Source organism: Coregonus clupeaformis, chromosome 9 (assembly GCF_020615455.1).
Source record: "Coregonus clupeaformis isolate EN_2021a chromosome 9, ASM2061545v1, whole genome shotgun sequence".
NCBI classification, from domain to species: domain Eukaryota; kingdom Metazoa; phylum Chordata; class Actinopteri; order Salmoniformes; family Salmonidae; genus Coregonus; species Coregonus clupeaformis.
Genome location: NC_059200.1, coordinates 14,005,923 through 14,024,761, shown reverse-complemented (window position 1 = coordinate 14,024,761; position 18,839 = coordinate 14,005,923). Strand labels below are relative to the sequence as shown.

General features: G+C 43.0%; 1 protein-coding gene across 1 annotated transcript; it reads right to left on the bottom strand.

Moving 5' to 3' along the window:
* Nucleotides 1–209: 209 nt before the first annotated feature.
* On the bottom strand, nt 210–15,990 carry LOC121573350 (thymic stromal cotransporter homolog). The gene is made up of 6 exons (XM_041885251.1): nt 15,521–15,990; nt 14,791–15,375; nt 14,303–14,474; nt 8,763–8,846; nt 2,038–2,194; nt 210–939 (listed from the first exon to the last, which is right to left on the bottom strand). Exons 1-6 carry the CDS (start codon nt 15,761–15,763, stop codon nt 882–884), a joined length of 1,299 nt encoding a protein of 432 aa, XP_041741185.1. The 5' UTR covers nt 15,764–15,990; the 3' UTR covers nt 210–881.
* Between the last annotated feature and the right edge of the window lie 2,849 nt (nt 15,991–18,839).

Here is an 18,839-nt window from a genome sequence, read left to right as displayed (position 1 = left end):
CCTCCTGTTGCTCTCTCTCTGCTGTCCTCCTGTTGCTCTCTCTCTACTGTCCTCCTGTTGCTCTCTCTCTCTACTGTCCTCCTGTTGCTCTCTCTCTGCTGTCCTCCTGTTGCTCTCTCTCTACTGTCCTCCTGTTGCTCTGTCTCTAATGTCCTCCTGTTGCTCTGTCTCTAATGTCCTCCTGTTGCTCTCTCTCTACTGTCCTCCTGTTGCTCTCTCTCTACTGTCCTCCTGTTGCTCTGTCTCTGCTGTCCTCCTGTTGCTCTCTCTCTCTGCTGTCCTCCTTTTCAGTGTGCATTGTTTACTATTGAATCATAATATGTACATTAGCCTGTATATGGATGTTGTTTTGATGCAAATATCTTTACCTCAAATGATTTTAGATTTTGGACAAATAAAAAAAAAGAAAATATTTAATCTGTTCACTCAAGTGCTTTTGATATACACAATAAAGAACACAATAGTTAAAATGCAAAAATAATGTATTAAAAAGTGACAGTCAAGTATTTCAAGTTAGTTCAGCTCTGGTTAACCTGAGTTCTTTCACAGTGAGGGGGAACAATGAAAAAACGCAGTGGAACTGCCTTGGAGGTCCAGAGTTTGAGGGCTATAGAGAATGTTTTCAATAGTACTCTGTATCAGCCCTGCCAGTCAGATGGTCATGTTCATTGGCCTCAGGCCTGGGATTCATTCAAAGACGCGTTGCAGCGTTGCGCACTGCACTACCAACAAGGCGTTTGCAGAGATTGCATTCATGGTAAGTGCTGCGGTGATGTCGGCTCAAGTGTCACAGAGACAAGAGGGCCTGTGATGGCTGTACAATGACATTAACATGTCTCAATCTCAAAGCCGTCACGCTCACAATTAGATCATCACCACTGTCAGTTCCCCGGGATCCTCTCATAACCGTCACCCCGGCCAGCTCTGCAGCCCACCATGCTGGAGGAGAACAAAACACATGTTACAAAGGAAATGAGGTGACACTTTACATCACAGGGCCCGTATTACTGTTATTATTCCTGCACTGTGTAACAAGTATTGGATGTACTCTTTGTAACCCTGTACTGGTGCCGTGTTCTAAACAGCTGGGAACTGGGAAATCTCTGACCCACTACAGACCCCCTGGTTCGATTCCAGGCTGTATCACAATCCGGCCGTGATTGGGAGTCCCATAGGGCGGCGCACGATTGGCCCAGCGTCTTCCGGGTTTGGCCGGGGCAGGCCGTCATTGTAAATAAGAATTTGTTCTTAACTAGTTAAATAATAAGTAAAATAAAAAGGTAAGAGACATGACATCATCAGTCCTGGCCACCATACCTGTCAGGTATGGTGGCCAGGAGTGATGATGTAATGTCTTACTAATAATAATAATAATAATAATATGCCATTTAGCAGACGCTTTTATCCAAAGAGACTTACAGTCATGTGTGCATACATTTTTGTGTATGGGTGGTCCCGGGGATCGAACCCACTACCCTGGCGTTACAAGCACCATGCTCTACCAGCTGAGCTACAGAGGACCACAAGTCAGTAGACAAAGTATATCCATGCAATTTCATTGACACAATTTACATGTTTGGTTAGTAGTACCTACTTCTAAATGTTAGTGTTACTCTTAGTTTTTGAATAATTTTCAACCAATAGCGTCCCTGCTTTAGTAACAGCAGGTAAAACCCTTGAGGTGTTGTTTGTTTCCTCACTTACCTGACAGGTATGGTGGCCAGGACTGATGATGTCTTACCTGACAGGTATGGTGGCCAGGACTGATGATGTCATACCTGACAGGTATGGTGGCCAGGACTGATGATGTCATACCTGACAGGTATGGTGGCCAGGACTGATGAAGTCTTACCTGACAGGTATGGTGGCCAGGACTGATGATGTCATACCTGACAGGTATGGTGGCCAGGACTGATGATGTCATACCTGACAGGTATGGTGGCCAGGACTGATGATGTCTTACCTGACAGGTATGGTGGCCAGGACTGATGATGTCATACCTGACAGGTATGGTGGCCAGGACTGATGATGTCTTACCTGACAGGTATGGTGGCCAGGACGGTGATGATGCTGGACAGGGTGAAGACGAACCCAGGGAACCAGTCCAGCGTAGCCTGGTAAACCTTGGTGTAGACGGGGGTATAGACCAGGCTGGCGATCTTGAAGGACAGCTGCAGTGAGATGAGGGTGATCCCTGTGAAGAACAAATTACATGTCAATGGCCGCAAAATGTCACCGCCTTTCAAAATGTGTTGCATTATTGGGATACAAATTGTCTGACTTCTGCCTACGTGTGATCAAAGGTCATGAAGTTTACACCGCAGTCGACTGAAAGTTTCTGCAGTTACGTTTCACCGGCTGCACTATGGGAGGCCCTATTGTCAACCAATCATTACGGTGGTTTTTTTATTTGATTTGATTTGTTTCACCCACGCGAATGTGTCCAAGACAGGAACCAACTTTGCCACAATTCACATATACAGTGGATACAGTGCATTCAGAAAGTATTCAGACCCCTTCCCTTTTATCACATTTTGTTACATTACAGCCTTATTCTAAAATTGATTAAATAAAAAAATGTCCTCAATCTACACACAATGCCCCATAATGACAAAGCAAAAACAGGTTTGTAGAAATGTTTGCAAATGTATTACAAATAAAAAAACAGAAATAACTAATTTCATAAGTATTCAGACCCTTTGCTATGAGACTCGAAATTGAGCTCAGGTGCATCCTGTTTCCATTGATCATCCTTGAGATGTTTCTACAACTTGATTAGAGTCCACCTGTGGTAAATTCAATTGATTGGACATGATTTGGAAAGGCACACACCTGTCTATATAAGGTCCCACAGTTGACAGTGCATGTCAGAACAAAAACCAAGCCATGAGGTCAAAGGAATTGTCCGTAGAGCTCAGAGACGACAGGATTGTGTCGAGGCACAGATCTGGGGAAGGGTACCTAAACAGTTCTGCAGCATTGAAGGTCCCCAAGAACACAGTGGCCTTCATCATTCTTAAATGGAAGAAGTTTGGAACCACCAAGACACTTCCTATGGTAGAGTGGCCAGACGGAAGCCACTCCACACTAAAAAGCACATGACAGCCCGCTTGGAGTTTGCCAAAAGGCACCTAAAGGACTCTCAGACCATGAGAAACAAGATTCTCTGGTCTGATGAAACCAAGATTGAACTCTTTGGCCTGAATGCCAAGCGTCACATCTGGAGGAAACCTGGTACCATCCCTACGGTGAAGCATGGTGGTGGCAGCATCATGCTGTGGGGATGTTTTTCAGCGGCAGGAACTGGGAGACCAGTCAGGATCGAGGGAAAGATGAACGGAGCAAAGTACAGAGAGATCCTTGATGAAAACCTGCTCCAGAGCGCTCAGCACCTCAGACTGGGGCGAAGGTTCACCTTCCAACAGGACAACGACCCTAGGCACACAGCCATGACAACGCAGGAGTGGCTTCGGGACTAGTCTCTGAATGTCCTTGAGTGGCCCAGCCAGAGCCCGGACTTGAACCCGATCGAACATCTCTGGAGAGACCTGAAAATAGCTGTGCAGCAATGCTCCCCATCCAACCTGACAGAGCTTGAGAGGATCTGCAGAGAAGAATGGGAGAAACTCCCCAAATACAGGTGTGCCAAGCTTGTAGCGTCATACTCAAGAAGACTCGAGGCTGTAATCGCTGCCAAAGGTGCTTCAACAAAGTACTGAATAAAGGGTCTGAATACTTCTGTAAATGTGATATTTCAGTTTTTTTATGTTTAATACATTTGCAAATATTTCTAAAAACCTGTTTTTGCTTTGTCATTATGGGGTATTGTGTGTAAATTGATGAGGATTTTTATTTATTTCATCCATTTTAGATTAAAGCTGTAACGTAACAAAATACTTTCCGAATGCACTGTATATACAAATTAATGTGACATTTGAGACCTCTCACCAATTGAGCCTACAATGTACACACATATGATTTCAGTTTGTTAGTGTGTGGTATGGGGGTTGGAGGGGGTTGGAGGGGGTTGGAGGGGGCTGGAGGGGGTTGGAGGGGGTTGGAGGGGGTTGGAGACATGTTTATTTTTACATTTTAAAGAAAAACTTTAATGGCAGCACTGCCATGGGAAATCCGGATGGCAGCCATTTTATTCAAATGGCTGGTTGACTGACATGATTCCCAAACTGCCTCCAATCTTTTAAATGTTCGTTAAGGGATCTAGTATTAGTGTACCAAGTTTGGTACTTGTATCATAAACACTGTAAAGTCCATGGAGAATAAGAGCACTTCCTCCCAGCTGCCCACTGCACTGAGGCTAGGAAACACTGTCACCACCGATAAATCTACAATAATCGAGAATTTCAACAAGCATTTTGCTACGGCTGGCCATGCTTTTCACCTGGCTACCACTACCCCGGCCACCAGCTCTGCACCCTCCGCTGCAACTTGCCCATGCCCCCCCTGCTTCTCCTTCACACAAATTCAGACAGCTGATGTTCTGAAAGAGCTGCAAAATCTGGACCCCCACAAATCATCTGGGCTAGACAATCTGGACCCTTTCTTTCTAAAACTAGCCGCCGAAATTGTCGCAACCCCTATTACTAGCCTGTTCAACCTCTCTTTCGTAACGTCTGAGATCCCCAGAGATTGGAAAGCTGCCGCGGTCATCCCCCTCTTCAAAGGGGGTGACACTCTAGATCTAAACTGTTACAGACAAATATCCATCCTGCCCTGCCTTTCGAAAGTTTTTGAAAGCCAAGTTAACAAACAGATCACCGACCATTTCGAATCCCACCGTACCTTCTCCGCTATGCAATCCGGTTTCCGAGCTGGTCATGGGTGCACTTCAGCCACGCTCAAGGTCCTAAACGATATTATAACCGCGATTGATAATAGACAGTACTGTGCAGCCGTCTTCATCGACCTGGCCAAGGCTTTCAACTCTGTCAACCACCGCATTCTTATTGACAGACTAAATAGCCTTGGTTTCTCAAATGACTGCCTCGCCTGGTTCACCAACTACTTCTCAGATAGAGTTCAATGTGTCAAATCGGAGGGCCTGTTGTCTGGACCTCTGGCAGTCTCTATGGGGGTGCCACAGGGTTCAATTCTTGGGCCGACTCTTTTCTCTGTGTATATCAATGATGTCGCTCTTGCTGCTGGTGACTCTCAGATCCACCTCTACGCAGACGACACCATTTTGTATACATCTGGCCCTTCATTGGACACTGTGTTAACAAACCTCCAAACGAGCTTCAATGCCATACAACACTCCTTCAATAGCCTCCAACTGCTCTTAAACACTAGTAAAACTAAATGCATGCTCTTCAATCGAACGCTGCTGGCACCCGCCCACCCGACTAGAATCACTACTCTCGACGGGTCTGACCTAGAGTATGTGGACAACTACAAATACCTAGGTGTCTGGTTAGACTGTAAACTCTCCTTCCAGACTCACATTAAGAATCTCCAATCCAAAGTTAAATCTATAATCGGTTTCCTATTTCGCAACAAAGCCTCCTTCACTCATGCTGCCAAACATGCCCTCGTAAAACTGACTATCCTACCGATCCTTGACTTCGGCGATGTCATTTACAAAATAGACTCCAACACTCTACTCAGCAAATTGGATGTAGTCTATCACAGTGCCATCCGTTTTGTCACCAAAGCCCCATATACTACCCACCACTGTGACCTGTACGCTCTTGTTGGCTGGTCCTCACTACATGTTCGTCGTCAAACCCACTGGCTCCAGGCCATCTATAAATCTCTGCTAGGCAAATCCCCGCCTTATCTTAGCTCATTGGTCACCATAGTAGCACCCACCCGTAGTATGCGCTCCAGCAGGTATATCTCACTGGTCATTCCCAAAGCCAACACCTCCTTTGGCCGCCATTCCTTCCAGTTCTCTGCTGCCAATGACTGGAACAAATTGCATAAATCTCTGAAGCTGGAGACTCTTATCTCCCTCACTAACTGTAAGCATCAGTTGTCAGAGCACCTTACCGATCACTGCACCTGTACACAGCCCATCTGTAATTAGCCCACCCAACTACCTCATCCCCATATTGTTATTTATTTTGCTCATTTGCACCCCAGTATCTCTATTTGCACATCATCTCTTGCACATCTATCATTCCAGTGTTAATACTAATTGTAATTATTTTGCACTATAGCCTATTTATTGCCTTACCTCCATAACTTGCTACATTTGCACACACTGTATATATATTTTCTGTTGTATTTTTGACTTTATGTTTTGTTTTACCCCATATGTAACTCTGTGTTGTTGTTTTTATCGCACTGCTTTGCTTTATCTTGGCCAGGTCGCAGTTGTAAATGAGAACTTGTTCTCAACTGGCTTACCTGGTTAAATAAAGGTGAAATAAAATAAAATATATATTTTTTTTATAAAGTGGAACGATCTTGGGTATATTTGGTTCTGATCCACTAGAGGGTGCTATTACTCCACACACTGTTGGTCAAGCAAGCAGCTTGGTGAAGGGATATGTCATTGGGTAAAATACATTTCCTATTTTCTCTCGCTTCCAAGTTGATTCATTTCTTATAAACAGAAAGCCATTCTGTCTGTATAAATATCATTGAGAGGGTCATAAGACAGTGAGTCATCCCAAATGGCACCCTATTCCCTATGTAGTGCACTTAACCCATAGGGCTCTGGTCAAACGTAGTGTACTACATAGGGAATTGGGTGCCATTTGGGATGGAGTGTTTATAATACAACTTTTAAAGGGACCAGAACTGGATGAACAAGCTAGTCAGATCAGTTCAAGACGAGTAGCTAAAGATGTTGTCAGAAAGAACATCTATTCATGCTGTGGTGGTGAGCAACAGCTTGACTTGTCTGCGTGCCAGTAACTTCCTCTTTACCACCTCACAGTAGAACAAGGAAGTGAATCACCAGTGTGTCCATTCTGGTTTAACCACATACTAATGAAAGCTTTGTTAAAGTTATTTACTTAGTGAGAACAGGGGTGAGACTCAAAAGGCACCTTAATCCCTACAGATATGAAAGGGTTAGTAGTATATTATGAAAGGGTTAGTAGTGTATTATGAAAGGGTTAGTAGTGTATTATGAAAGGGTTAGTAGTATATTATGAAAGGGTTAGTAGTATACTATGAAAGGGTTAGTAGTGTATTATGAAAGGGTTAGTAGTATATTATGAAAGGGTTAGTAGTATACTATGAAAGGGTTAGTAGTGTATTATGAAAGGGTTAGTAGTGTATTATGAAAGGGTTAGTAGTGTATTATGAAAGGGTTAGTAGTGTATTATGAAAGGGTTAGTAGTATATTATGAAAGGGTTAGTAGTGAGTGGTCCTCTGTAGCTCAGCTGGTAGAGCACGGCGCTTGTAACGCCAAGGTAGTGGGTTCGATCCCCGCGACCACCCATACACAAAAATGTATGCACGCATGACTGTAAGTCGCTTTGGATAAAAGCGTCTGCTAAATGGCATATTATTATTATATTATAGTGTATTATGAAAGGGTTAGTAGTGTATTATGAAAGGGTTAGTAGTATATTATGAAAGGGTTAGTAGTATATTATGAAAGGGTTAGTAGTGTATTATGAAAGGGTTAGTAGTGTATTATGAAAGGGTTAGTAGTATATTATGAAAGGGTTAGTAGTATATTATGAAAGGGTTAGTAGTGTATTATGAAAGGGTTAGTAGTATATTATGAAAGGGTTAGTAGTGTATTATGAAAGGGTTAGTAGTGTATTATATTGGGAATGGGGTTCCATTTGCCATGCAAAACAGATATGACCAAACCTAATCTCGGTTAAGCCAGAACTAAAATTTAGCGTAATTTGGTCAGATGCTTGTTAGAAATTGAGATTTCCGGTTTGTGAAATGTACCCGACTGATTTCACCCTAACATGACCATAATCTACCCAACTGATTTCACCCTAACATGACCCTGCCTGAATGTGTGTGCTTTGTGTTGTTAGGGAATGCATTGTCATTCATTATTTGCGTTCAGCCTACGTTGCAGGCCCCAGAAAGTGAATAGAAGCAATGACTAGTCAACTGCGTTGTGTAATAGCAGATGTGAGTGAATATCACATGGGTGCATATGTGATCAATGGAAACGTCAGTAAGTCTCCTTCAGAGGATTGGTATACTGTGGATTTCTATTGCACACACAGTATAAAGATCATCAAGCGTCTCAGAGAAGGAATGCTGATCTCGGATCAGTCCCCCTCCCCTAGCCTGGGTATCAGTCTCTTTGTGCTAACGTTCCCCTAGCCTGGGTACCAGTCTCTTTGTGCTAACGTTCCCCTAGCCTGGGTACCAGTCTGTTTGTGCTAACGTTCCCCTAGCCTGGGTACCAGTCTCTTTGTGCTAACGTTCCCCTAGCCTGGGTACCAGTCTGTTTGTGCTAACATTCCCCTAGCCTGGGTACTAGTCTGTTTGTGCTAACATTCCCCTAGCCTGGGTACCAGTCTCTTTGTGCTAACATTCCCCTAGCCTAGGTATCAGTCTCTTTGTGCTAACATTCCCCTAGCCTGGGTATCAGTATGTTTGTGCTAACATTTGACTCCATATTATGACAAGGAGTGGCAAGGACTGGAATGTTAGCAGGTCTAGATTTTAGGCTAGTTCGCCACTGTCCGTGTAATCATATTCATTGTGATCTAAAAGGCGAAACTGATCCTAAATCAGCACACCTACTTTTGAGCCGCTTGATACACACAGCCGCTGTTATGGTTGAGAGACAGACAGGCACTGCAGCACTCACCATACGATGAGCCTTTCACCTGTTTCGACAGCAGAGCACGGATGGTCGGCATGGGAATCAGAGAGAACAGACTGAGGGCTCGAGCTGAAACGCACATGGAAGGAAGGGTGTGAATACAACAACAAAAAACAGTTCAAGTGAAGGGGTTGCAGACGAGATCGGGTGCACCGTTCCAGCAGAATACGTTTATAATCTATTGTATTCTGCTTTGTTCTATTCTGTCTCCTGTGTGATTTTGTAAGAAAGCAGTGAACGTGTGTGTGTAGGAGGTCTAACCACAATTATGTTGAGACTAGTCAATAGGGGAGTCCCCCTTCTACTCTAGTGTTTCCAGTAAATCTCTATGCAGTAACTACAGTGAGGGGAAAAAAAGTATTTGCTCCCCTGCTGATTTTGTACGTTTGCCCACTGACAAAGACATGATCAGTCTATAATTTTAATGGTAGGTTTATTTGAACAGTGAGAGACAGAATAACAACAAATTAATCCAGAAAAACGCATTTCAAAAATGTTATAAATTGATTTGCATTTTAATGAGGGAAATAAGTATATGACCCCTCTGCAAAACATGACTCACAGACGTCAGAGGTTTCTTGTAGTTGGCCACCAGGTTTGCACACATCTCAGGAGGGATTTTGTCCCACTCCTCATTGCAGATCTTCTCCAAGTCATTAAGGTTTCGAGCCTGACGTTTGGCAACTCGAACCTTCAGCTCCCTCCACAGATTTTCTATGGGATTAAGGTCTGGAGACTGGCTAGGCCACTCCAGGACCTTAATGTGCTTCTTCTTGAGCCACTCCTTTGTTGCCTTGGTCGTGTGTTTTGGGTCATTGTCATGCTGGAATACCCATCCACGACCCATTTTCAATGCCCTGGCTGAGGGAAGGAGGTTCTCACCCAAGATTTGACGGTGCATAAGAGGAGTGGGACAAAATCCTTCCTGAGATGTGTGCAAACCTGGTGGCCAACTACAAGAAACGTCTGACCTCTGATTGCCAACAAGGGTTTTGCCACCAAGTACTAAGTCATGTTTTGCAGAGGGGTCAAATACTTATTTCCCTTATTAAAATGCAAATCAATTTATAACATTTTTGACATGTGTTTTTCTGGATTTATTTGTTGTTATTCTGTCTCTCACTGTTCAAATAAACCTACCATTAAAATTATAGACTGATCATTTCTTTGTCAGTGGGCAAACGTACAAAATCAGCAGGGGATCAAATACTTTTTACTCTCACTGTAACTCTCCATGCAGTAACTAACTCTCCATGCAGTAACTAACTCTCCATGCAGTAACCAAGTCTATATGCAGTAACTAACTCTCCATGCAGTAACTAACTCCCCATGCAGTAACTAACTCTCCCTGCAGTAACTAACTCTCCATGCAGTAACTAACTCCCCATGCAGTAACTAACTCTCCATAGAGTAACTAAGTCTCCATGCAGTAACTAACTCTCCATGCAGTAACTAACTCTCCATGCAGTAACTAACTCTCCATGCAGTAACTAACTCTCCATGCCGTAACTAACTCTCCATGCCGTAACTAACTCTCCATGCAGTAACTAACTCTCCATGCCGTAACTAACTCTCCATGCCGTAACTAACTCTCCATGCCGTAACTAACTCTCCATGCCGTAACTAACTCTCCATGCAGTAACTGACTCTCCATGCAGTAACTAACTCCCCATGCAGTAACTAACTCTCCCTGCAGTAACTAACTCTCCATGCAGTAACTAACTCCCCATGCAGTAACTAACTCTCCATAGAGTAACTAAGTCTCCATGCAGTAACTAACTCTCCATGCCGTAACTAACTCTCCATGCCGTAACTAACTCTCCATGCAGTAACTAACTCCCCATGCAATAACTAACTCTCCATGCCGTAACTAACTCTCCATGCCGTAACTAACTCTCCATGCCGTAACTAACTCTCCATGCCGTAACTAACTCTCCATGCAGTAACTGACTCTCCATGCAGTAACTAACTCCCCATGCAGTAACTAACTCTCCCTGCCGTAACTAACTCTCCATGCCGTAACTAACTCTCCATGCCGTAACTAACTCTCCATGCAGTAACTGACTCTCCATGCAGTAACTAACTCCCCATGCAGTAACTAACTCTCCCTGCAGTAACTAACTCTCCATGCAGTAACTAACTCCCCATGCAGTAACTAACTCTCCATAGAGTAACTAACTCTCCATGCAGTAACTAACTCTCCATGTAGTAACTAACAGAATACTTGAGTATCCCGAATAATAACGAGATATGGGTGTGGTCAGAATGCATTGTGTGCCCCCCACCTCTTCTCACACACACATACATACACATCATTGGTTTACACAACCTGTAAACCCTGCCAGAAACGAGAAGCTGAAACATAGCAGAGGATGTCTGATAGTATATTTTAAAAGGCAGCGACACCTTATTTATTTAAAATCAAGTCTTATCTTCACACTGCTGCATTAAGTCCCACTCACCCCGCACCATGCTACACTGTGTGATGGCCTGAATTTAGTTTAGCCGGCCTCCTTCCTCATGCCAAATTAATGACTTAGTTACTGCATGGAGAGTTAGTTACTGCATGGAGAGTTAGTTACTGCATGGAGAGTTAGTTACTGCATATAGACTTAGTTACTGCACGGAGACTTAGTTACTGCATATAGACTTAGTTACTCTATGGAGAGTTAGTTACTCTATGGAGAGTTAGTTACTGCATGGAGACTTAGTTACTGCATGGAGAGTTAGTTACTGCATGGAGACTTAGTTACTCTATGGAGAGTTAGTTACTGCATGGAGAGTTAGTTACTGCATGGAGAGTTAGTTACTCTATGGAGAGTTAGTTACTGCATGGAGAGTTAGTTACGGCATGGAGAGTTAGTTACGGCATGGAGAGTTAGTTACTGCATGGAGAGTTAGTTACGGCATGGAGAGTTAGTTACGGCATGGAGAGTTAGTTACGGCATGGAGAGTTAGTTACTGCATGGAGAGTTAGTTACTGCATGGAGAGTTAGTTACTGCATATAGACTTAGTTACTGCATGGAGAGTTAGTTACTGCATGGAGAGTTAGTTACTGCATGGAGAGTTAGTTACTGCATGGAGACTTAGTTACTGCATGGAGAGTTAGTTACTGCATGGAGAGTTAGTTACTGCATGGAGAGTTAGTTACTGCATGGAGAGTTAGTTACTGCATGGAGACTTAGTTACTGCATGGAGAGTTAGTTACTGCATGGAGAGTTAGTTACTGCATGGAGAGTTAGTTACTGCATGGAGAGTTAGTTACTGCATGGAGAGTTAGTTACTGCATGGAGAGTTAGTTACTGCATGGAGAGTTAGTTACTGCATGGAGAGTTAGTTACTCCATGGAGAGTTAGTTACGGCATGGAGAGTTAGTTACTGCATGGAGAGTTAGTTACTGCATGGAGAGTTAGTTACTGCATGGAGAGTTAGTTGCTGCATGGAGAGTTAGTTGCTGCATGGAGAGTTAGTTGCTGCATGGAGAGTTAGTTACTGCATGGAGAGTTAGTTACTGCATGGAGAGTTAGTTACTGCATGGAGAGTTAGTTACGGCATGGAGAGTTAGTTACTGCATGGAGAGTTAGTTACTGCATGGAGAGTTAGTTACTGCATGGAGAGTTAGTTACTGCATGGAGAGTTAGTTACTGCATGGAGAGTTAGTTGCTGCATGGAGAGTTAGTTACTGCATGGAGAGTTAGTTACTGCATTGAGAGTTAGTTACTGCATGGGGAGTTAGTTACTACATGGAGAGTTAGTTGCTGCATGGAGAGTTAGTTACTGCATGGAGAGTTAGTTACTGCATGGAGACCGATATCCCGTTATTATTTGGGATACTGAAGTATTCTGTTTTTGAGTTGACGCATATAAACATCATATCCTGTTTACAATCATTTTAAAAAGCTTGTATCCTGGTGATGAGAAACCTGGATAAGATGCCTGACATATGCTGATCTTAGACGGGATACTGTGGCATGTAAACATCTTATCGCTACTTTTTATTTACTGTTGTTTTTCGCGGTCTGCGCAGACTCAGTTTCACATATCATGGGTGTTGTGTGATGATGTTTTCATCTGATTGTCAAACATATCAATTCAAAAAGTAGGCTTCCTGTGCAGCTTCCATAATAATTTATTTAGCTGATATTCCTTACTGGGACTATTTAGTCTATATGCTACTTTCAACCCTAAGCTTCTGCTTAGAATTTCCAACATTTGGTAGGACATTTGTTTGTCAACTACTGTATAGTTAGATACATGCAGCTTCTCTTCTGTCATAACTTGTTGCCCCAGAAGAGTAAATAAAGTAGTGCTCAGCAGAATAATGTCCTACATTGATAGAATGAATACATTAGTAATCTAGTTAACACCCGTAAAGTTGTCTGTTTCCTTTAGGGACCGGGAGAAAATGCAATAACTCCAAAATTGTGGAAAGATTGGTCCTGTACAAAATGTCCAAATGTCATCAGTTTGACCAGTTTTAAGGAAATGAAAACCTGAGAAAACGATAAAACACGTTTCTGATAAGACTTCAGTCTTGGGTGCGTATTATATGTGGTTGAAATACTGTCTGCTTGCATAACAGTGTCAAAGATAACACTTTACACGCGCATTCACATTTTCTTAAGAAATGCTGAAAGAAATCATATTTCTCCACTGTTCCCGAGACAAAACAGTTATACAGCTGCACCATCAAGAGCATCCTGCCTGGTTACATCACCGCCTGGTATGGCAACTGCTCAGCCTCCGACCGCAAGACACTACAGAGGGTAGTGCGTACGGCCCAGTACATCACTGGGGCCAAGCTTCCTGCCATCCAGGACCTCTATACCAGGCGGTGTCAGAGGAAGGCCCTAAAAATTGTCAAAGACTCCAGCCACCAAAGTCATAGACTGTTCTCTCTGCTACCGCACGGCAAGCGGTACCGGAGCACCAAGTCTAGGTTTTGCAGAGGGGTCAAATACTTATTTCCCTCATTAAAATGCAAATCAATTTATAACATTTCTGCCATGCTTTTTTTCTGGATTTTTTTGTTGTTATTCTGTCTCTCACTGTTCAAATAAACCTACCATTAAAAATATAGACTGATCATTTCTTTGTCAGTGGGCAAACGTACAAAATCAGCAGGGGATCAAATACTTTTTTCCCTCACTGTATATCATGCTACATGTGAGAGGTTATAGGCCTACAGTCAGAGTCCATGTTTCAGTTACTATTCAGTTTAACCCTTGTGAATTTAAATGAGGAATATTCTGTTTATTCATTGATTACAGGGATATCAAAGGTGCATGTAAACAGCTTATCCCGAATAAGACCTTAAGCTGGATATGAGCTACTATCCGGAATACTGTGCTCATGATGAGGTGGTCACTGTACTTGTTTCAATCTGGTTTGAACTAAAATAAAATGTGCAGTTAGATTTGCTTGGGCAAAGTACATTACTCATAAATCTATCATAAGTTATAGGCTACGGTACTTACAAATGTAATTACACTCTGATAAGGAATAAATTATCGTATTATCTTACCCAGATAGAACATGTATGTTGCCGTGACGAAGGCCATGAAGTAGATCCCGGCAGCGAAGGACACCATGCCGATGATGATGAGGGTGACATCACTCACCCACCTGGACATTGCCATGACACCCAGGAAGCTCGTCAGGAAGATCGTGAACCCGGCGGCGTTACCGTAACCCACCTGTTGATGTGATTGGTTTAACCAGAGCCCTCTATTACAAGAGTTAATTCTCACAAGTCACAACTCTGAAATAAGGGCTCTGGTTTGGAAATGGGTGTTTTAATTAATGTTGTATCCCCTGGGACCAAATGTATTAGCCTTGTCTTAGATCTCTGTTTGTGCTGTCATTCGAACTCCTTGTCAAACATGTTTTGCATGACAGGGCAAGGAGTGGCATGATGGGAGGTATCCAGGCTACAAATGCACATCTTGTTTGATGTAATCAGGACTAATCATGTAATATGTTTTACCCAAAATAAAATGCATTTCAACTCACCTGTGTAGCACTCCAGTTCAGGGGCTCCTTCATCTCAAAGGTCACCAGTATCTCCATCCCACCTCCGACCGCCACGTCATATAAGATACCGCTCGCGAAGAGAAGCAGAATGTTCAAAATATTCCTGGAATATTGCTCAGTGATGATGCCACTGGTCTCGTTGCGCTCTTGCACGCGTGTCGAGACGCTTGGCATTTGGACAACGAACGTTGTGTAGATAAGACACACCAAGTAGAGGAAGACGCTCAGGCTCACTAACACAGTCCCTTGTTTAAAGTCCACATTGTATAACTGGAAGAGGTGCCCAGACGCTAGGCTACCGATGAGACCGGCTACTCCGTAGACCAGCTCGATGTGCATCATGTGGAGAGAGCGGTCCTTCTCGGTGGAGGTGAGCGACACCAGGGCCATGACTCCGGCCCAGTAGGAGCAGAACCCGCCGCTGAGTCCGTGGACCACGACCCCGCCGAACATAGCTTCTATCGGGAGCTCCATCACTATGACCAGGAGTAGGATCACTCTGGAGACCAGGTAACCCACCAGAGGGATCACTATGGGGATCTTCCGGTACCCCAGGTCCCCTACCTTGGATGGATGGATGGATGAGTGAACGAATGAATTCATGAATGAATGCATTTTATTAGACATATTTAAAACACACAAAGTTGCCATTTAAGTACAACAGGCTATATAAAAAAATATCCAGGATTAAAACAAAGTATCGACTTACCTTAGCTAAAAGAATAGCGGGTAGGATCGGAACGAACTTGGCCAGCATATTATATATCATGTAGAAGTTGGACATAGCTTTCTGCCGGCTGTCTTCCGTGGGGGTGGGATAGAGCGCATCCGTCGCGTTGGCGCATCGCTCCTTGACCACCATCTGCAAGCTGGTGTCGAAAAACGCGCTGGCCATTTGGGCACATAAAACCACCGGCTCGATGCGTTTACGCAGCGTCCCCAGTGACAACATGATTAGTCCCGATAGAAATCAACAGGCAGGCTATAAAAAAGGGAATGGACCAGGTAAACTCCCCCGAACTCAATTAAAGTATCTGACACCAGCGCCTGACCTATCCAAGGACTGTCCAAGTCTGAGTGACTGTAGAGATTTGCGCTGTACTGATCACGACATACCCTACCCAATAGCTATAAACGTCTAGTTCCGTGTTTCAAACCGAGCCATGAGCTCACAGAGTAGATTACGTACATGATGACAAAAGACTGGGTGGGACTGGGAGTGGGAGGACAGCATCATAAGGAAGTTAGCTCAGAACAAATATTAAAACGTGCCCTACTGCACAGTGTTAATTTTGGCATTCGTTTTTAGATATAGTCTAGTCTTGGTCATTTTGACTAAAATATCATTAAGTCACATTTTTGTCATTTTGAATAATGATTGTCTAGTTATTGTCAAAATGAAAACAGTGGGCCATTTTAGTCAACTAAAATTCAGCCTACATTACACATTAAATACAAAACAAACAGACATAAGCAGAGAGAGGTAGAGTATTAGAGACATATTTCCCTCAGATTACACAGACCAACAAAGAATTTGAAAACAAATCCAATTTTGAAAAACTCCCATATCTATTGGGTGAAATACCACAGTGTGCCATCACAGCAGCAATATTTGTGACCTGTTGCCACAAGAATAGTCCATGATTATCTGTTCCCAAATCACCAGATTGTGCCGCCAGTAGTACGTGTTGCCCCTCCATCACTCGGTAGCGTCATCGCCATTTGTATCAATGTTCCACTGCAGCCACATTGATGTCCAGAACTAGAACGGGGGTAATGACTGTTTCACCCAGTAGTCGAGTCACTAAATGTATAATCCGATTCTAGTCCCCTGTGCTCGAGTCCAAGTCCGAGTCACCAATGGAAAGAGTCACGAGTCCCTATGGCTGAAGTCTGAGTCCCAGTGTTAGAGTCCTGGTACAAGTGCTCAAGTCTGAGTCACTGAGTCCACATTAACTCCAAATAAAGTTATTTACCCAGTCAGATATAGTGTACACTCTAAAAATTAGGGGTTCGACAACGGTTCTTCTAAGATCTTGAAGTTATTTGAAGAACCTTTGTCACGTTCGTTGAGTACAGGATTGGACCAAGGTGCTGGGTGGTATGAGTACATGTTCGTTTATTAAATAAACACAGAACAAAACAACAAAAGCATCAAACACACAGAAACAAGATCCCACAACTCAAGGTAGGCAAAATGGCTGCCTAAGTATGATCCCCAATCAGAGACAACGATCGACAGCTGCCTCTGATTGGGAACCACACCCGGCCAAACATAGAACTAGATCAACTAGAATGTCAACATTCACATAGATATACACATCGAAAGGACACCCTGACCAAACCAACTAGAAAAACAGGGCTTTCAAGGTCAGGGCGTGACAACCTTAGTGTTCTTGGCACTGAAAATAGCCCCCAAAAGGTTATTCCATGAACCCCATAGGAGGTGGGGTTTGAGGAACCTCCTGAGTTGGTGGCGGTTCTTGCAGGAACCTAACTGCCCAACGGAAACATTTGGATTTGAATATGAAAGGACAGCAGGTGCAGACACTTAACTGAAAAATTTAAAGATCTCCTCAATTTAAGGTAAGGTTTGTCCCTTGTATGATCTAAATTGATATTGTTGTATGATGATAACATCTATCTTTTCATATTTGTGCAAATCTTTCTACAACAGAAATGGATACAATTCAATGGATATCAATCAACAAAGAGGTAAGAATATGTAGGCTATAAGAATATGTTGAAGGCTAGGTGTATTGGGTGCAGATGACTGAACTGCTGATTTTTGTGTCTGTGTCTGTAGGTATACAGAGGAGGAGGCTGTCACGATCGTTGGAGGAAGTGGACCAATGCGCAGCGTGATGAGTGAACATACTTTTAATTTAGATTCACCACACGAAACAAAACAACAAAATGATACGTGAAGTCCTAGGTAACAGACACAAACCATACACGGAACAAGATCCCACAATACACTGTGGCAAACAGGCTGCCTAAGTATGGTTCCCAATCAGAGACAACAATCAACAGCTGATTCACGCTGCCTCTGATTGAGAACCACACCGGCCAACATAGAAAACACATGAGCTAGATAAAGAACCTATAACCCAAACACATAGAAACTACATACCCTGGCTCAACATAACAGAGTCCCAGAGCCAGGGCGTGACAGAGGCATAAAAAGGTTTGTCAATTAGTATTGGTATGATATGCAGATCACAGGTACCATCCTCCTCCCTTACCTCTACAATGAATATTCCATAGGCCTCTACATTATGGAGGTAAGGTATTGTTATGAAAACCATTATCAAAACAGTATTTACCACATAAACCAAGGTATGAATACTGTCGTGTGCATGTTTTGTTAATCATCTGTATAACTACTATTTTTGGGATTCACACCCTCCCTACACCTCTGATGAATATAACAGGAAACCTGTTCGATCACCCTGCGCTGCAAAATCATTCTGGCAATGGCTACAGAGAACATCAACACATTAACATCAACATGCCAGAGGATATACCCACTGGACTTGGGGCTCTGCTGGGAGTTTACCTCATATTTAGGTTTTTTTATTCTGCTTTGCCACTAAAATCAGTATAAACACTGACAACTAAAATATTGTTGTTATTGTTGTTATTGTTAAGCGTATTACTAATAATTATAATAATATGGGGGGGGTAGTTCAAAAACAAACCCCAAAAGGTTCTTCAAAAGGTTCTTTGAGGATCCATTAAAAGGGGTTCTTTGAAGAACCCTTTTAAATAGTTATTTGAATAACTTATAGGGGTTCCCCCACAGTTTCAATTTCAAGAACCCCTAAAGGATCCTCCAGGAACCTTTACTTTTTAGAGTGTAGTGGCAAGAATAATTATTAACCCAGTCAGATATAGTGTAGTGGTAAGAGGAGTTATTAACCCAGTCAGATATAGCATATGATGGTAATAATAATGATTTATTAAACTTCTACAGCACTTTTCATATCAGAAGGCAATCTCAAAGCGCTTCAAAACAATGTTTTGGC